This window comes from Rattus norvegicus, chromosome 19 (assembly GCF_036323735.1).
Source record: "Rattus norvegicus strain BN/NHsdMcwi chromosome 19, GRCr8, whole genome shotgun sequence".
Taxonomy (NCBI): domain Eukaryota; kingdom Metazoa; phylum Chordata; class Mammalia; order Rodentia; family Muridae; genus Rattus; species Rattus norvegicus.
Window position 1 is genome coordinate 24949581 of NC_086037.1, and position 20493 is coordinate 24970073.

The 20493-nt window shown below is 43.5% G+C and overlaps 3 protein-coding genes across 4 annotated transcripts in view; 2 read left to right on the forward strand and 1 right to left on the reverse strand.

Annotated features, from left to right (window-relative positions):
- Speer4cl1 (spermatogenesis associated glutamate (E)-rich protein 4C like 1) overlaps positions 1-20493 on the forward strand; it is a 204568-nt gene that overhangs the window by 137812 nt on the left and 46263 nt on the right. The gene's annotated exons all lie outside the window — the stretch shown is intronic.
- The window catches only part of LOC134483277 (uncharacterized), a 211961-nt gene that overhangs the window by 98383 nt on the left and 93085 nt on the right, over positions 1-20493 (reverse strand). The window lies entirely within an intron of this gene.
- LOC134483278 (disks large homolog 5-like) lies at positions 7310-14046 on the forward strand. Of its 2 annotated transcripts, XM_063278575.1 has the most exons (5): positions 7310-9528; positions 10557-10716; positions 11884-12027; positions 13548-13653; positions 13777-14046. In XM_063278575.1, exons 1-4 carry the CDS (start codon positions 9402-9404, stop codon positions 13603-13605), a joined length of 489 nt encoding a protein of 162 aa, XP_063134645.1. In that variant the 5' UTR covers positions 7310-9401; the 3' UTR covers positions 13606-13653; positions 13777-14046. The 2 variants fall into 2 exon arrangements, with proteins under 2 accessions (XP_063134645.1, XP_063134644.1); XM_063278574.1 differs by having other exon boundaries at positions 13548-14046.

Below are 20493 nucleotides of genomic sequence, written 5' to 3' on the forward strand. Positions count from 1 at the left end.
GAATCAGTGAAAGGACCAAAAGAGCTGGAGGGGCTTGAGACCCCATATGAACAACAGTGTCAACCAACCAGAGCTTCCAGGGACTAAGCCACTACCCAAAGACTATACATGGACTGACCTGGGCTCCAACCGCATAGGTAGCAATGAATAGCCTAGTAAGAGCACCAGTGGAAGGGAAGCCCTTGGTCCTGTCAAGGTTGGAGCTCCAGTGAACTGGATTCATCGGGGGAGGGCGGTAATAGGGGGAGGGTGGGGAGGGGAACACCCGTATAGAAGGGTAGGGGCAGGGGTTAGGGGAATGTTGGCCTGGAAATGAGAATGGGAATAACCTTTGAAATGTAAATGAGAAATACCCAGTTTAATTTAGATGGAAGAAAAAGAAGAAAAGGGAAAAAAGGATTCTCAAGGTAGATCTGCAACAGCACCATTGCGATCCTAGGGAACATCACCGTCCATTAGATTTGCAGAAAGCTGTTTCATCTACGTGGAAGGGACCAGATGTTCTTCTCTCCTCCGCAAGGGGGCATGCATGTGTCTTTCCACAGGATGCCGAGTCACCAGTCTGGATTCCGGACCGCCTCATCACATCATACAATCCCAGGGCAGAAAAGCAGAAAGTCTCCCCTCAACAACCGTCAGCGAAAGATGAGAGCGGAGCGTGCCTCATTCCTGATGACGCCAGACAGCTCTGAGCAGCGCCTCACTTCTGCTTTCACCAGGCTTCAGCTGCATGGTCGCTCATCTACCACGCTGTTGCCAACTTGGGATCAGCTTCAAGAATTGGTCTCTGCTGCAAGACATAGTGTGCTTCCTCTCCGCCTCCCAGTTACTCCCTCCAATCTTCTCCTGCTATGCTTTCACTTCTCTTCACCCAGGTAATTATTTTTCTCTATGCTGCTGCCCAAGACTCCTACTGGGCTTATTTACCTGATCCTCCCTTGTTTCATGTGGCCCCTTGGGAATTTGGCCTTGTCAAGGTGAGGAGAAAGTAGTTCTTATTTCAAAGAACGAACTTTGACTTGCTACAACTATTCTGGAATCGCTGACTCCCTTCCCACATGCTTTACTGTTAAAAATGACATTAAAGGGTGTTTCTCTTTAGAGGAGAGAGAGTTAATTTCAGAGTCTCCAACTCCTCGAAAATATGCTTGTAGTGACGATTCCACCAGTCAGCGAGACATTCAGTTTCTAAAATTAGTTTTACCTTTTAAAGGAGGCTTTCATTATTCTCCTCCATCTTCTTCAGGTCCTTTGCCTTCCCTTTTGTTTGCTTGTCAGAATGGCGAGGAGCTGATCTCTGTTTGGGAGAATATTGCTATTAATGGCTACCCTAAATGGTGGTCTTGCGGTTTTCTCTCCAAAGCTGCGTACTTTACTCCCTTTAGCCCTACAGCTCAAACTTTTAAACTTTTAGATTGGTCTGTTAGTAGTCCAGAACATGATTATCTATGCAATTGAAACAGTATAGGTTTACCAAAGGGGATGCTTCCTTACCGACCTCCCCTGCTAATGCCTGGTTTGCCCCTGGATGGGCTTCCCCTACCTTTCCCCCAATTTTTAATTCCCACTTGCTTCCTGTTCAGCCTGATCTATAGCGTCTTTTGGCTGCTACTCATAAAGTAACCCTTATTAGACCTCGTTCTGAGGTTAAGAGAGTTTCTGCTTCCGTTTTAACCTGTGTGGCTGCTCCTTTCTCCTTTCTTTCCTCTGAAGAGCATGGCGATTTTTCCCTTGTCAGGATGGTCATGGTGTTTATCATGTTACTTGCATAAATTGTCAATTATCTAATTGTCTTACTGTTACAAGGAAAAATGTTTTTGTCATAGTACGACAACCTCCTTATGTACTTTTGCCTGTCTATGTTAATGGGACATGGTTTTTTGATCCTGGCATAGAGGCCATTCATCATGCCTCCTCTGTACTTCGTAGAGGTAGGCGTTTTGTGGTTGCCTTAATTCTGGGTCTTACTGCTCTGATTGGTATAATGTCTCCTTTTGCCTTATCTACTACTTCTTTGGTTAGAGAGGTCCACACTGCTCATCTAAGTTATCTAAGAATGTTAGTATTGCTTTATTGATTCAAGGAAAGATACATGGAGGGTTTGAAGACAGGGCGAATGCTCTAGAAGAGGCAGTTCTTTATATGGGACAAGAAATTCAAAATATTAAGGTTAGATTATTAGTACAGTCATTCTTTGTTTAGAAGGAGTGTGTTACTCCCCTGCCTTATAATGAGCCAGTCCCGCATGCCCATAGCTTATACACTGTCTGCTGGAGTGCAGAACACCCTGCCCTGCCCCGCCCCGCCCCGCCCCGCCCCGCCCTGCCCAAAGAGCAAGGGTTAGCTCTGCTCCTGTCAGTCCTGCGAGCCCATAGCTTATACACTGTCTGCTGGAGTGCGGCTTTGCTCTGCCCTGCCCTGCCGTGGTTTGCATTGCCCTGTGGGCTCTCACTTCTTTGGCCAAAGACTTTTGAGATCTGGGCTCACCAAGCCCTGCACTAGGCAACACCTAGAAGCCAGAGCCAAATGAACAGATGCCAGGCTTGGCCCTGGGGACTGGTGTCTCCCCCTCCCCTGAAGTGTTTTCCCCAGTTCACCACTCCAGGTTTACTTTGCAGGGACCCCAGTAGGTGGCAGGCTTGGCTGATCCTCACCTGTGAGCCTGGGATAGTGGTGGGATGTAGGGTTGCTGGAAGACTTTCAGGGAGATGCAGGCCTTTCATAAACTCCTCAACCATCCTGTGCCCTCCCTAGTTCGCTCGCCCCATGGAAGTTGGGAAGCCACTTTTCCCTGTCCTGTGTGACTTTCCCTGCATAGTGAGCCCTCCTGCAGGAGATACTTTCACATGCTTCTTTAAAAGCACCTGTTCCTCAGATCTAGATCAGCTGTGAAAACAGGCTTCTTCAAGTCAGGGTGAGAGCTACCCCTCCCAGCTCAGAGCTGCAACACCATAGGATCCTCCAGCCCCAGTGCTGGATGGGTCCCATGGAGGAGTCAGAGCAAAGTGCCCCTTCTGCGAAGTGACTCAGAACAGAAGGCTCAGAAGTGACAGTCAACCCCCAAGTGCTTCTTCCAGGAGAAAGCAACCAGCTCTCCCTTTTAAACAGTTGTTGCCTCACATATGACCGAGCTGTATGACTGGAGAAGATTTCCTGGAGTTTAGTTGCCCAGAGTGTAAGCATTTCATGATTCTAAGACAGCCTCAAATTAAAACCGAAGACTCTTATTTTAAAACTTTTAAAAAAAGAATCAAGTATAAATTACCAACATGAAATAATCATAATCAGAATTGAGCTAATTCCTGTGAAGTCATTTAGTTTTTCATTCTCTGCTTCTATTTTCAAGGCATCTAGAGTAGCACAGTACGAGATCCTAAGGCCTTCTATTATGGTGCTACCCATTCATTCCTGTCTCCTTGAGGACTTCTCAGGTGACTTAAGAAAACCTGATTTCTTTTCAGATTGTCCCCAGCTGGTGTGATCTCTCTGTCGATGGCCCTTGCCAAAAGCTGCAAAGGCAATGCATTGTTTTACGACACAAAATTCCAGACATTAATTTACCAATAAGGTCTCAGGAGTCAGATGCTGTATTTAAGTGAAGCTCCCAACTGTCCTTCCTAATTCACTGTTCCCCCAGAAGAAGAGCACTGTAGCTCTCTCTGCACACTTTCTTAAAAATCCTACAACTGAAAGACTTTCCATTGCCCTACTTATCTTCATTTCCTATCAAGTTGTGCCTTGATCTGCTCTAGACCTAAGTGCCCTTTAGCTTTGCAGTAAAGGTGTGAGGTAGGTGAGCTGAACAGTAATAAAGTCCATGTTCACAGTAAACAAAGAGCTCTTGCATTAAATGTCTGTGCCCTGGCGATGCTATACCACACAATAGTTTTTCATTAAATAATACATTCAGGGAGATCACAGTGTGATCGAATATTTTGTAACATAACTTAATAATGTTCTCTCTATTACATAAGTCAAGTACTATCCTGTGTATTCTGGCCTTTTTCTGTCATGTCTGTGTGCATCACCATGGGAATCCCAAGGAACATCAATCCTGGGCTTTTGAAACTGTTGTATAGGGCCAACCGGGGACCAAAACCACCCAGGAGACTACTGATACTTGACACACATAAAGTCACCTCCCTATTTTCATATAGTTTATGGCAAGAGGTCACCACTGCTGACCATGTCTCATTATCGAACGTGCTTCTAAATGGAAGAGTTGGGGTAAAGGAGGTCACCCCACAAAAGACAAAACACCCATCTCAGATAAACATGTATGGTTTATTGAATCCAAACATACATGAATTTCAGGACACAATTAAAAGTCCTAACCTAAGGTTAAGAGATATAGAAGAGAATTGACATTTCCAGTTCATAGGTCCAGTAAACATCTTCAACAAATCATAGCAGAAAACTTCCATAAGGTAAAGAAATAAAAGCCCATAAGGGTACAACAAGCCTAGAGAATGCAAAATTAATTTAACCAGAAAAATTTCCTCCATTCACATAATAATTAAAACACTAAATGCACAGATAAAAGAAAGAATATTAAATGGGTAAAGTATAAATATCCAGCAACAAATGAATTCAGACCTATCTGAATTACACCAGACTTCTCGACAGAGACTCCAAAAGCCAGAAAAAATTGGGCAGATGTAATGCAGACCAAGGCTACTATAACCAGCATAATTCGCAATCACCATAAATGGAGAAACCAAGATATTTCACAACAAAACCAAATTTAAACAATATTTTTCTTTAAGAGAGCACAACAGAGGATAATAGGAGGAAAACTTCAAGACAGTGAGCTAAACTGTACCCAAGAAAAACCAAGAAACTAATCATCTCTCAATAATTTCAAAAAAGAGAAGCACACAAACATAATTTCACCAATAACTAGAAAAAGAAGAGAAAGCAGCAATCATTGGTCTTTAATATCTAAACAGACCTTCTGTCACCAATCCCCCAGCTCCTAGGGACCAAACTGCCAGCCAAAGGATATACAAGGATGGGTCTATGGTTCTAGGTCACTGTGTAGAAGAGGACTGACTTAACTGGTATCCATGTGGTGGGAGGCCATTGACTACCCTGAGGCCTGTTGCCCCACCAAAAGGAGGTCCTAGAGGTGTGAGGTGGGAATGGATATGTGTGGGTGGGGGATACTCTCATATAGGCAAAGCTGAGCAGAAATGGGATGTAAGATTTGATGAGGGGAGTCTGGAAACTGGGACAACATTGGAAATATAAATAAATAAAATAACCAATTAATAAAATATAGCCACAAATAAAATAAAAAGCAAAAAGGTAAAAGAATAATTACATCAAAATAAAACAAAAGAAATCCCTGTAGTGGATTGGCCTAATTCTTCTTGTGTTTAATGCTAATTTGTGGAACTCAAGACTGGCAAATCCCCAAAAGCTGACCCTGCTCCCAGTTAACTGTGATTTTAAAGAAGCCAACAGCCAACAGCTGCACAGCAGAGAGACGGGGGAGGTGAGCTTTGAGGGCTTTGCTAGAGAGGATCATGAGGAGGGAAGAAGGAAGAAGAAGCTGCCAGAGAATAAAGGAAGAACGTGTGTGATGGAGAGGAGAGAGGAAGAGGACAGCAGCCATGGTTAAGGGAGAGGAGCGCCTGGTCCTGAGGGCTGTCCAAGGGGAACAAAGAGCAGCCAAGATGCTACACAGTCAGTAAGAGTTGAGCGTTATTGTTTGGAAAGTAAATCTGATACCATGGAGGGCAGGCAGCTGCCCAGCTACTGTGCTGACTAATGCACACTAAAAATAAATTTAACACAATATGTATAACCGGTAAGACAGCTCTGTAGAGGATCCTAAAAGGAATACTTTAGTTTGAAGGGAAGGATAAAATACTATAGAAAACAGGAAATAATTTAATAAAACTACAACAGTCAATCAAAAGAAGCCAATAAAAACCACAAAAATTAACAAAATGGCAAAATTTAATACATAGGTTTAAATAATATTTGCATGTCACTAAACTCAATTCCCCAGTAAACAGACATACATTTAGCCAGAAACAGGATCACCATCATGAGAGATGTAGAGGATATACTAGGGAAACAGACCTAAGACACAGGTCCCTATAGCAATTCTGTGCAGTTTCTCTATCAATAAAAATCAGCAAGTTCTAGAGTTAAATGTCTGTGTTAGTGCTGACCTACACCGCCAGACATATATTTTCTTTTAAGTAAATAACAAATCTTGGGGCTTACAATGTAATCAAATATCCTGAAACGTGAGTTTGCAGTGTTCCCTACACTTTTTAAATCAAGTACTTTGACTACCATTTTGGTTGTGTCCAATCCTGACTGAGTGCATCATCAAGGGAATCCCAAGGGAAATCAGAAATGGGTTCTTGAAGCTGTTGCACAGGGCCAGTATAGACCTAAGTACGTACCACAGAGGAAACCTTGATTCTTATCACAAGGGATCATTCACCATCCCTCTTGTCACATAACTTATGGCAAGATGTCACCTCTCCTGACCTTAGCTTCTTCTCCTAAATGCTGCTGAAGGGAAGATTTGGTGTCAAGAGGTCTGGACTCAAACCACAGGAACACTGAATTCATTTAAATAGGTGTAGTTCATTGAATGCACACACCAATACAGTTCAACCAGAGCAATAGCTCACAACTGTGTACTGGACATTGCTAGGCCCAGCTCATTGCAAGATCCACATGGGCTCACGCACAACGGCTGTAAATGTTGATGTCTATGGGCCCTGACTCAGGACATTTTACACATAATTGTTCCTATTTTCCTTGAATCTGATGGGTCCTATGGGAAGCTTATAGTTGGGGAACTTGTTAAGATTAACAAACCTCATAATATACAGAACATAACAGGGTATGTGACCAGCACCACACAGTTCAGTGTCAGATTTTTTTGTTTTGTGTTAGCTTGTTTTCAGCATCCATGATGTGGAGGCGTATTACAGCACAATAGGAAAGAGCTGGCTGCTGTGTAACAAATTTGCCGCTGTTAAGGTAGGTGTGGGGGCAAGACCTCAGCAGGGAAGGAGATGATGTGTTTGATAACTGAAAGGAGCTGCCTCAGCTGTGTTTCTCTGCCTGCTCAGTGCCCATTCAACATCACTTGGTCCCTGAAGAGGAACTCAAGGTCTGCCCCCCTGCTGCCTGTGAGCCAGGAGTAGGCACAGAAAGGCATGGCCACAGCGCTGGTTTCCAATTCCTCAGTAATGCTGGATTTCCACTAACGTACGTGGATACACAAATACAGTGTGGTAAGTTACAATACATACTAATCATTTCTTACATAGGGCAGCAGTTGATTGACTATAACTAATTCTATTTAAAAGAGAAAGAAACCTGGCTCTTGTGGAAATATACAAAGAAATATCTACGATGCTGGGGAATGAATTCTGCCATGGACTGAACTCAGAATGGGGGGGGGGGTTGGAAGAAAGATGCATGGTTAAATAGCCCACCAGGTTCACATTGTGTCAGCTTGATTTAATCTAAGGACAAAAAGTGGAGTATCTCTGATGGCTTTCTTTTTAACCCTTGAAAGGTTCCCTGGGGACTGGCCTCAGTACTTCATACTTCTTGCTGGGGCAACAATGCTCAAGGAAGCTTGAGATTGTCATAGGCACAGTATTATGCTAGATATACAGAGTAGATAATACTAAGATGTTCAGATGGTGGTATCCATTTGTATGCACTCTTAATGTTGACCTAAGGAAAGAGAGATCAAGGTCCTTACAATAGAAAGATCAGTTCCATTTTTTTCTACCATTCCAAACTGAACGACTGGTAGGGAGAGAATGGTAGATAATTGAGAATTCATAGATGATGCTTTGAATGAAGAGTGGGTTTCTGCGCTGGTTTTAGACAGGGTCTCAAGTATCGCATGTTGCCCTCTACCTGGTTGGCCAGGTTCTCTTTGAGCTCAGATAAACTTCCTTCCACTTTCCAATACATAGGCTTACAAGAGTAGCCTCCAAGGACTGTGAGGACAGCATTAGCCTGTGACAGTTGAGGTGTGCAACCCACAACTATAGTTTTAGCCACGATTTTCCATGTCTACCAGCTATTTCAGATTGTTGCTGTTATATGCCTGACAATCAAGGACGCAGAAAAATAACCTGATAGAGAACAAGGGCATGGTGATCACATCCTTGCTTCTTCTGTATGTTCGGGATGAGGTTTGTTAAAATTCCAATATTGCAAAAAGCTTTATATAGAGCCCATCACATTAAGGGTCTCTGTTCACTGTTCTATCTAAAATGGCCCAATCAGAACTGACCACCAGATAACACTTCCTGCAATCTTCATATGAGAGAGAAGCTTGAGCTTTTTGTTTTGATTTTTTCTTTTCTCTTTCTTTCTTATTTTTTGCTATATAAGTTCAGAGAAAGAGAGTTGGGGCCATGAATTTGCTCCCAAAATTTGAACTACGGATGTGATCAATCAGTGTTTAGTGTGTGCATTCTATAAAGTATTCATTCTTTACTATGATAGATGCTTCTGTGTTTGGTGGGGTGGCCATTTCCCAGTGTACAGGTACTGGGACCTTGCTCTATCCACTTAATGATGTTTATAGCCTCATTTTAGTTGTTTATGTGCACCCCCTATGTCTCTTGACTATTTTATTTTTCTGATAGAAGCTCATGGTACATCTTACTCAGGCCTGTGAGCAGTGCTCCTTTGGTGACCTTGGTGCAGAGAGGAGAACCCCACAAGCAGCATGAGGTTCCGTTCACTGGTGGCTCCAATCTTGCACTTTCCTCTGCCAACTGGTCTCCACACTTTTCCTAGCACCATAAAGACTTCAACTCTTTCTCCTAGGAATTTATTGTCAATTGTCGATTGCTAAGCACATGACTTCATGAGTGTACCCTAACACACACCCATGTTGTAACCTACCATGCAGACTATTTCTTGATGTGATATAAAGCACCTGTACATAATGAGTCAAGAGAACTTTTGACTGCATATTCAAGCTGGTGTGAAATCTCAGGAAGTTTTAATGGCTAACATTGGTGAATGAGGACAATTTGAGTTAGGATGAGACATTTTGGGGCAAGATATGGAAGGAAACATTCATTTAGATGCATAGGAATTACTAAGGTTGTTTTATAATCAAGCCTTGAGGAAAATTTGGCATTAGAAGGAGGAGATTCCCAGTGGCTCTGCCCTGGGAAAGCCTCCTGGAAAGGGCCCCTCAGCTTATGCTCAGTACAGGGAGATTATTATCAGGAAACAAAATCTGCTCCCCATGACATCAACTGTCTTTTCTTGGACATTCTATTATCTCCTAGAGAGTTCTTGGCATCCTCTGTGATGTCACCAGTGTTGTAGTGACGGCCAGTGCCCTAGTTTCTCTCATACTGAGTCTGGCGGTTACAACCTAAGACATGTTTTCCCATCTTAGGAAGCATTTTGGGAGGGGGATCGTCGATTCTGGAGAGACTAGAGTGAAGGAGTCTGGCCTTTCGTCTCAAAGTAATGGTGGACAAAGACAGGACTTCTGGGGAATGTCAAGTAAGCCATGGGCAGTATATTTTGAGCTTCCTGTCACGGGGGTGGAGGCTTAACCTTACCTTTCTAGCAATGGGCCACAACAACTGGAGCATCTGAAAAGGAATTGAATTTCCATGAATATTACAATTCTTAAAGTCAAGGATTTCAGACCTTTAGTTTCCCCATCCCCACTGGGAGGATATGGTAATGCCAATGCTATTATACTGTGAACTTCTGGCCTTTACTTTTCAGTTCATTTGTTATGTTACATTGATATAATAACACCATCAGGAGTCATGGAGGGTCCACCTTTTCTGAGTTTAGACAGGGCAGCAATGTATTTCACTATCATTGCTTCTTTAAATACAGTGGATATCTGACAGTAGGAACAGGGAGAGAATTGTGCTCCAGGCAATAACCTTATGTTCTTACACCTCCTCTGATTTCTTCTAACTGGCAGGGTCATCGTTAGCTTTATATATTTGAGGTTGTGTGTTACATTTTTCTAAAATACCAAAACTATTTGGAACGGGTAGACCAAGATTCAGCCTGTAACCTACTCTCATTTCTGGAGCGTTTGGTGTATCAAATAGGGGCCCTGATATGTCTGTTGACCATGTCCTCCCTGGAAATGCTTTTTAAATCCGAAGTTGTTCACGTAGAGTATCAGGGTAGGACATCTGAGAGTCTCCAATCATTCAAGTTTTGTGGATGGTGATGTTATCATCTGAGTTCTGAAACCACAGGGGTGAGGGTCCTGAAACCAAGCTGTACCCTGTTCAGCTGATAATAATCCTGGAGAAGCCATCTCCGTGGTACATGTAAGCACGTGATGTCCGGCATAGGGCATACCTGGCTGCTTACATCTCTTGGTCTCTATAGAGTAGTGGGAGAACTGAGATCCACTGAGGAGGCCTCTTAAGCATAGACCAATCGCCTAGCAGTGACACCTGGTTCCAGGCTTGTTCTCCTGTTTATGCCTAACTGTGGTCTATGTACACTCTATGCATTCTCCCCATGCAGGTTCACTTGTGTTCTTCTACCTACAGACGCTGGGAGAGAAACATCATCCCCTGGCACTGACCTAAGGGAGAAGCAGGCCAAGAAGGAAAAGGAGAGGCTGATTGAAGAGCTGCAGCTCATTACCGAAAAGAGAAATGACCTGAGAGATCGCCTGAGGTTCCTGACAGAGAGATCCATGAAGAACAGGTATGAATCGCTCCAAATGCTCTTGTTTCATTCCTGGGTCTGCAAGGTCACCTTCATCTTCTCCTATTAAGGTTTTGGGTTCAAGAAAGCTGTGCCTCCCTATCCACCCTGTGCTAAACCTCACCTCCCATAAAGAGGAGATTCAGAACCTGACCCTGAGGAGCGAGATGGAAAATGGACTCATCTGCTTCCATTTATTGAAAAGCAGAACTTGTGGTCTGAATGAAGAATTCAGGGATAAAGTCAGGGAGAGTGAGTGTCTAGTGTGCATTTGCAAAGCCCTTGAGCTGGTGGCTTTGCAAGATTGTAATTGCAGTGAGTTTATGGTGAGTCTCTGTACTTGCTAGGCAGGGGACTGAGTGCTGGAAGATCCAGGCAGCAGCCTGAGGGGCCTGGTCCCACACTGTTCATCTCAATGCTTGACGAGAAAGTCTCAGGCTCAGGCCTGTTTGTTCTTGTCTGTGTGTCTTGCCCTCTGAGACAGCAATGGTGCATGCATTTCTCCTGGTTCTCACACTGCTCTCTGTTTCCATATTTCTCTTTCTCTTTCTATGACTGTTTACATTTCTCTTTTTTGTGGGGATGTCTCAGTCTGTGAGTCTGTGTGTGCATATATCCAAATGCGTATGGACAACTTTTATATGTTTATATTTCCCTCCACACTGGAATCTAGGGGTCTATGTCTTGGCCTGAGTATTTACCTCTAACTCTTTCATGGTGATGTAAATGCTTTGTTCTGGGAGCCCCACTGTCAACAGCACAGTTCTTTGCCTATGTGGACACGTTTGTCTGTATATTTGTATTATTTGTGCAGATTATAATTTTGTGGTGATATATGTTCTATTATCAAAACAGGAAAAAAGAAATCACAGGTTTTGGGTGTGTTGGGGTGGGGGAGCATGGAGACGTGTGGCCGAGGCTCTTGATAGCTCAACTGGCTTGACTGCAGATTTCCTCTTGATTGAACAAAGGGAGCCAGGGAAGCCTCCATCTGGATGCCGAGATTCTGGTGTCCTGGACGAACAAAAACACGTTTCTGAAGCTGAAGAAGATCCAATATGTAGAATTCAGAAGGTGTCCTTCCAGGACTGGGGTAGTACAGGACCCATCCTGAGTTCATATATTCCTAAATGCTGATGTTCATAGTATTCTATCACTTGGGGCCAGGCCCTACTTCAGGCCAAATCCATATTATGAAGACCTGGAGAGAATGGAGGAGGCGGTCATGTCAATTCTGCACAACTTAGAGATGGAGAACACTGTGATCCATGAGAACAACCAGAAGCTGAAGAAGGAGATTACCTTCTCTAGGTAAGTCCTGGTCAGAAAGCCTATCACCTGTGGAATGGCCATTTCTGATTTCTTTGTTCTGGATTGGACGCTCTTCAACTCTGATTCTATCTCTTGTGCTGTTCACACATCAGTGTGCCAGGGTAATTAGGACTCAGTTTTCAGTTCCATAAAAGACTGTTCCTCATCCCAGGATTGTCTAGGCATCTTCAGAAGGCTCTAGATAGAACAGCACTGATTGAAGTCAGCAGAAGGTTATTAGGCTGACCTGGACCTATGGTGTCATACCAGGTTTTACAAAATTCAGTGTATAGACCACATGGTTAGAATGACCTTCTCTTGGTTCTACTGACCTCCTTTGAGGGTGTTGGCCCACTACTAATTGATGTTGCCCCCATGCATTGGGCTTTCACGGATAGTTGTAGATCCATGTTCTTTCTCAGAGATGTGGACACTAATTGGTGCTCAGGCCAAACAAACAATTTATTCTTCCCCAAATTAACTCTTTGTGATTTGTGCAGCAGCCTTATATGTATCAAGATGCATTTTATTAAGTCTTCATGGGTATCTGGGACCTGGTAGAGTTAGTGGGACTTGGGAGTGGGAATGGGAGAAAGGGGCAGCATGATCTTACTATGCAGACTGTATTTCCAGAAACCTGCTCAGCCAGCTCCTGATGGAGAACACATGCAGGAAGAAGTTGGTCCCACTGAAGCAGGGAGCAAGGAGGGACATCTTGAGTGTGCACTGAACCAGAAATATTTGGTTGACTTCAACAAGAAAGATAAAGACCAGCAACGTCCAGACCCAGCATCATCAGATAGGGACGAGCAGCTGTGTTAGCTGAACAATATCTGATAAAATTTGCCAATTTGATACATCTTTGCTCTCTCCTACCACCTTTCTAATTTACACTCACAACCAGCCAACCACCTCATGTAATGGAATTGTTCATTGCTCTGCCTATGCACAAGTATTCTGGGAAGTTAAACACTTTTCAGAAACTGAATTATTTTGCAAGTATATATTGCTGATCTTTTTGAAGCTGCAGTCTAGAAATGGTGACAGATGAATAACATACCTCATTATTGCATATCCATGTGATAGATTAGATCCTATGTAGAGTTTTGAACAAGTTCTTGGTTCTTTGACAAATGACACTCTGTGGTCATGTGACTTCTTGTGTAGGAAGCACCTTTCCGGGATAAGAACAAGTGCAAATGTCAAATTAGTACTTGTCATTGGCTTTATCCTTTTTGACATATGGACGTCTCCTTTCTTCCTGCAACCCGATGAGGTCTCTTGCCGTTGCCCTGTTCTTGGTTTGCACTGGTATAAGTCTGGGTCCCAGATTGGCAGCCCACATTACTGTGAGTCTTGCTGGAGATTTTGCCCTGCCCACAGAGTTAGCAACAATGATATCACTTAAAATGTCCATGTCGATTGTCCAATAGAACTGAGGTGGTAGAAGGCAGCATTCTGACAGCTGGCTTGCATTTCCCCAGCAAATCAATATCTGAAAAACTTCCTTCCTCTCCTAGGTCTCAGAAAGTGCAAGACAGCTGGAATTGGACACATACCAGTAAGAGAGCTTCCTGAACAATAAGTTGCTTTCTCAGGAGTCCCTGATGACCAACACCCTGAATGGTAACAACAGTTTTTGGAAGAGTATTCATCCTCTGAATTAATTTGTCATTTCTTAGAGACCCTAAATTTATATATCACTAAGCCAGCCTGACTGATTGAGTTCTTACTCACTTTCTTCTTCAGAAAACACCACTTGAGAGACACCTTGGGGGACCGCCTTTCATTATGTGTGCTAGAGGAGACACAGCAATACATCTGTGCTTCTACATGTTCGTTAAGAATCTGCTTTTAGAAATATTTTTGTTATGATTTTAATTGAAGTTTTCTTTTTGTTGTTTCATATTTGTATGTTCTTGTTACTATTTTTATTTTCAAATATTTTTAAATATTTTTATTCATTTTAATCCTGTTTTGTTATAAAAATGTATTCGTTATGAATAAAAATTGAATTCTATCTCTTGACTCTTAAGACCATCATTCTTATTAAAGGGTTCTGTCCCCTCCTGTGGACCTAGAACTGACAGCTACAGATGGATCTCTGCATGTTCCATGGAGCCTGGCCTAATAAGTGAATTCAAAGTCACCAAGGGGTACCCAGTGTGACAGTGTCTTTTGTGTGGATAATGTGGCTGTTTCTCTGACACACACTTTATGATGTAATCACTGACACACTTTATCCAATTGTTAGGGTCCATGTGGTTCTTCTGAGAGAGCAGCAGATGCTCTACCCTGTGAGTCATCCCCACAGCTCCTGCAGGTGGCTTTTGTTATTCCACATGAGGTGCTGTATTAGGTGGACAGGATCACCTACAATTAAATAGAGAGATCTCAGGAGATGTGTGTTCACAGGGAACTTACTGAGCCGTGGGTGCTCAGTGTGTTAGGTTGTCAGGCATCCCTACAGGGCTCTGGTGTTCCCACTGCTCATTGTGGGTCAGGATCATCCTCCAGCATCACTTAGTTTCCATAATAGAGCAGATCTTTTACCTATTATCAATGATGACCACATGTATTATGCACATCTGATAAAATACAGAACAGAAACTAGCTTCCTCTAGGCCAGCTTGACATAATCAGTTTTTTGATTGTTAACAAGAAAATTATTTTTATCTGAGCCATTTAGGGAGGAACCTCAAGAACATCCATAGTGAATGTAGCCTGCAGCTGTGAACACAGGTTTCTTTTGGAGAGCAGGCCTGTGCAAGCCCAACCGAGGTGGGACAGTTCAAGCTACCCTTTTTCCATGGCCAATCCGGTATCATATTGAGATGTATTTTTTCCAGGTGACTGATTTCCAATTTATGGAATTGATCTAACTTACTGAGAGTGGAGGTGAGTCAGAGAGTTAAAGTACAGAAGGAATAATCCAGTATGTCCACAAAAGCTTGCTGTCACCCCAGGGCTTTTAAAAGCTCAGCAGCTAGAGAAGCAATGTAGTATTTGGTTATTCTCATGCTTGGGTCTAGTCATTCATTATAAGCTGAACATAACACAAAAAGAGTCATCTGTGTCACAATAGAAGCTAGTTGTAACTAGATTCACCCCCACACTATCACATCACTACCGGATTTGAAGTTCTCAGTTACTATCTAAGACCCTGGAAGAGGCCTGGGTCTTGCTACACAAACTCATGATTTATGTCTTCATGACACTGTGTGCTTTGTTCTGTTAATGCTGCCATTGGCATACAACACCTTGGATACTTTGTGCTGACATCTGTGACCTGAGACAATAGTTCATGTCATGCCTAACCTGCATAAACTGTCCTTAGAGTACAGTGTGGTATGAGGGGCCTTCTTTTCCTATGAGATAGCAAAACATTACCACTCTTCAGTCAAGTCTGTCAGCCATTGTCCAGTGCCTGTCTTGAGATGTCCAACTTTTCAGCTGAGAGTCTTCATCCAGGCTGCTCTGTAACTTTGTAGAAGATTAATAGGTTCCAGCCCTAGGATTTAATTCAGTGTGACTGTACATGCCGAACATGCTCATAGCCCTGTGATCCACCCTAGCCCTCTGTGCTTTAGAGAAAGAAAATAAAGAACCACATTGCACTTGAAGTTTCTCCTCCAACAAAAGGAGAGCCTGCATAGGGCCTTTAAGTAACTCTAAGCCCCAGCTTCCCCACAACTCCCTCCATCAATTCCATTATTGGTGTGTTTTCATTACTACTCACTTTCTTCTTTGTGTGCAAAGAATGTGCACCATGTCAGTAAAGTGTGTGTGTGTGTGTGTGTGTGTGTGTAGTCCCTAGTGAAAACTGTGGAGGTACATGCAGACTCATGCTACTGCTGTCCCATGGCACCTTGCAGGGAACACTGAAATGGTGGGCTACTTTACGACAGCCTAAACCAGGCTATGCATGGTTTTCAGTAAGATTTTGACGTCATCACCACTACAGAGAGCAGAAACAGCTCAGCAGTTACGTGTTGCTGTTAACAAGATGAGGCCAAACCTCATCCCATAGAATGTCAGGTACGATTTGATGGCAGGAAATTAATTCAGGGCTCAAATCAAATCAGTCAATTACAAATAAAGTGAAAAATACAAAGAGTCAAGAGAACCAAGTCCTGTGTGTTGGGTTTTTTGTTTGTTTTATTCTTTTTGTTTCTTTTTTTGTATTTTTGTTGAGAAGATCCACCAGAGAGGCAACCCCTTCCTCAAACAAACTGCACACCAGAGACAATACCTAAATTGACACAATTAGAAATGAATGGGGGAATCTAACATGAGGCAATGAACAAATTCAACAACCATTAGGTCTTACCTCAGAGGCCTTTACTCCGGAAAACTGAAAATCTATTTGATATTGGTACTTTCTAGACAGATAACAATTACCAGCATAAACACAGATCTGGGAAGGTACATGGATAATTCTCAGAAGAAAATAGATACAGTCAGTATAGTTTGCCCCTCCAAAAATTAAAAAGCAAAATTTCTGGACCCTATGGCTTTAACGCCGAATGCTATCAGACTTTTAATGAAGACCTAATAACAATAGTGCTTCAATTATTCCACTATATTGAAAGAGAAGGAACAATGTCAAACTCCTTCTCTGAGGCCATAATCAACCTGGTGTCTCAACCACACAAGGAGCTCCCTACAGAGAGTGTAAGCAAGCCAGGGGGCCAGGGTGAGTGCTCATGGTGGGAGAGACTAGCAGAGGTGCTGTGGCCTTGGTGTGCACAGGCTTAGGGCTGGGGCAGGGTGCGTGGTGAGTGTCTGTGGCCACTTGAGCTGGGTCCCAGTGGGTGCCCAGGGAGGTCACAGGCCAGTTGTGCATCTTCTACCTGTCTGCGGGGCTTCTGGCCCAGCCAAGCACAGCCTTCATCCTGGACATCCACAAGGACAATGAAATCAGGAAATGGGGGGATCCCCTGAGACTCTCTGGCTTCTTTCGCCCTGCACTTGCAGTTGCAGCCAGAGGAAAAGCAGCTGTGAGTTCCCCAACTCTTCCCAACCACTCAGGTCTCCATGCTTTCCCACTCCAGAGAGAAGGAGGGCAGGGCGAGCTCTGCTGCTGCCTGTTCCATGCACCCAAAGCCTAACTTTTGTCTGGAGGTCACTGCTTGCCCCTGACCCTGCCCCTGACCATGAACTTGCCCCTCCCCCTACTCCTGACCCTGCCCCTGACCATGAACTTGCCCCTCCCCCTACTCCTGACCCTGACCCTGCCCTAGGCACCTAGAGGAAGTGAGGAGAGCCTGAGGGACAGACCCCAGGTCAGGACCCCCAGAGGCTTGTGTCTCCCTTTTCCTAGAAGTGTTATCCTCAATTCTCCACACTGGGTTTCATTTGCAAGGAACTGGCAGTTGGAGGGCTTTGCTGAGCCTGGGGTAGTGGTGGGACTTATGATTGAGGGAAGTCTTTCAGGGAGATGGAGGCCTTTCTCAAACTCTCTGAAATCAGGTACCCTCCCTGGTTTGAGAGCCCTGGGAAAGTTGGGAAGCCACTTTTCCCTGTCCTGTGTGACTTTCCCTGCAGGGTGGGCTCTCCTGCAGGAGACACTTTCACAGGCTTCTTTAAAAGCACCTTTTCCTCAGATCCAGATCAGCTGTGAAAACAGGCTTCTCCATGTCAGGGTGAGAGCTCCCCCTCCCAGCTCAGAGCTACAACTCCTTAGGATCCTCCAGTCACAATGCTGGGTGGGTCCCATGGAGGAGTTAGAGCAAAGTGCCCCTTCTGAGAGTTGACTTCTGAGAAAAACAGACCAGAGAGAACAGAGTGCATCCCAGGGGAGAAAAGAGGCCTGAATGATTTTAAATTGGAGAAAAACCCCATATCCACCATCTCACAACTTTAGGGTGTGTGCATGTGTGGACTTCAGAACCTTAAGGTCAGATTTTCTGATAACAGCTGCTAGGTGAAGCTGAATTCTACTGTGGCTGGGATTGTCCCAGGCAGGGAGGGGATCTGACTCTGCAGGCCTGGCCAGCTTCTTCATTCTCCTGAAACTAAGTGTTGGTCAGCTGTAAATCTGAAGTGAGAGTGGTGTTTGTCAACTCAAATGGATGACATTTCAAGTCTCACACATTATGTGAGAGAGACACATTTACCCACGGGTGATTTGAACTTACTTCTATAGAAGTGACTTGGAGCCAACAGAGGGAAAACATTCTTGCCTTTAGCATTCTGTCTGTATTAGAGACTACAGGGACTGGCTTCCTGGACAGACATGGCCAAGCAGACACACCGTGTAATGGGGGGAAACTGAGGTAAGAAATGTCCTGGGGACAGTGATTTCAGATTGTGCCTTTACCCAGGAATGTCTGTTGCCATTAAGGCAAGCGGACTTGTGCCTGCTAACTTGACACTATGTCAGGGTGTCTCTGCTCTTACACCTGCATCAGGACCTTCTTAGATGAAGGCCTCTCTTTAAAAAAAAATGTATATAATGCAATGTTTCTCAAACTCTGGGCTATGACCACTCACAAAGAATGTATATCAGATACCTGGCATAGATGACTTATAAGAGTAGCAATATTAGTTATGAAGTAGTACTGAAATAATTTTATGGTGGGAGTCATCACAGTATTACAGGTGTGCAGCACTAGGAGTGTTGAGAACCACTGCCATAGAATCTGACAGATGGGAGCAGACCAGAAAATATTCCTCCATTCACATAACAATTAAAACCCTAAATGCACAGATCAAAGAAAGAATATTAAAAGGGGTAAGGCATAAATATGCAGTAACAAATGAATTCAGACCTATCTGAATTACACCAGACTTCTCTCTCTCTCTCTCTTTTTTTTTTTTTTATTAACTTGAGTATTTCTTATATACATTTCGAGTGTTATTCCCTTTCCCGGTTTCCGGGCAAACATCCCCCTCCCCTCTCCCCTTCTTTATGGGTGTTCCCCTCCCCATCCTCCCCCCCTTGCCGCCCTCCCCCCAACAATCTAGTTCACTGGGGGTTCAGTCTTAGCAGGACCCAGGGCTTCCCATTCCACTGGTGCTCTTTTTTTTTTTAATTTAGAGAATACTTTATTAGTTTTTGTAATCAAACCCACGTATATAAGACCTTACATATTTAATACAGTGTGTTACCCCTGTACAAATGGAAAAAACTTAAGTTCAACATTTCTAGACCAATATGGCTGTTAATTTCTGTACAGTGCCAACTCAACACAGTAAACGGGGATACGTTTTTCAAAAGTTGACAGCACAGGTAAAGTTTCAAAAAATTCAAATTATATATCTGTATATTTATATTTATATTTATATTTATATAAACAGACCAATAATCCACTGGTGCTCTTACTAGGATATTCATTGCTACCTATGAGGTCAGAGTCCAGGGTCAGTCCATGCATAGTCTTTAGGTAGTGGCTTAGTCCCTGGAAGCTCTGGTTGCTTGGCATTGTTGTTCATAAGGGGTCTCGAGCCCCTTCAAGCTCTTCCAGTTCTTTCTCTGATTCCTTCAACGGGGGTCCTATTCTCAATTCAGTGGTTTGCTGCTGGCATCCGCCTCTGTGTTTGCTGTATTCTGGCTGTGTCTCTCGGAAGAGATCTACATCCGGCTCCTGTCAGCCTGCACTTCTTTGCTTCATCCATCTTGTCTAATTGGATGGCTGTATATGTATGGGCCACATGTGGGGCAGGCTCTGAATGGGTGTTCCTTCTGTCTCTGTTTTAATCTTTGCCTCTCTATTCCCTGCCAAGGGTATTCTTGTTCCCCTTTTAAAGAAGGAGTGAAGCATTCACATTTTGATCATCCGTCTTGAGTTTCATTTGTTCTAGGCATCTAGGGTAATTCAAGCATTTGGGCTAATAGCCACTTATCAATGAGTGCATACCATGTGTGTTTTTCTGTGATTGGGTTACCTCACTCAGGATGATATTTTCCAGTTCCAACCATTTGCCTACGAATTTCATAAACTCGTTGTTTTTGATAGCTGAGTAATATTCCATTGTGTAGATGTACCACATTTTCTGTATCCATTCCTCTGTTGAAGGGCATCTGGGTTCTTTCCAGCTTCTGGCTATTATAAATAAGGCTGCTATGAACATAGTGGAGCATGTGTCTTTTTTATATGTTGGGGCATCTTTTGGGTATATGCCCAAGAGAGGTATAGCTGGATCCTCAGGTAGTTCAATGTCCAATTTTCTGAGGAACCTCCACACTGATTTCCAGAATGGTTGTACCAGTCTGCAATCCCACCAACAATGGAGGAGTGTTCCTCTTTCTCCGAATCCTCGCCAGCATCTGCTGTCACCTGAGTTTTTGATCTTAGCCATTCTCACTGGTGTGAGGTGAAATCTCAGGGTTGTTTTGATTTGCATTTCCCTTATGACTAAAGATGTTGAACATTTCTTTAGGTGTTTCTCAGCCATTCAGCATTCCTCAGCTGTGAATTCTTTGTTTATCTCTGAACCCCATTTTTAATAGGGTTATTTGTC

Bases quoted from the DNA above. Each gene is read 5' to 3' on its own strand.
- LOC134483278 (XM_063278574.1), top strand. From the start codon at position 9,402: ATGTTTTCCCATCTTAGGAAGCATTTTGGGAGGGGGATCGTCGATTCT. The intron at 10,717-11,883 runs GTATGAATCGCT...ACTTGGGGCCAG, and splicing joins GAGAGATCCATGAAGAACAG to GCCCTACTTCAGGCCAAATC. The intron at 12,028-13,547 runs GTAAGTCCTGGT...TTCCTCTCCTAG, and splicing joins AAGGAGATTACCTTCTCTAG to GTCTCAGAAAGTGCAAGACA.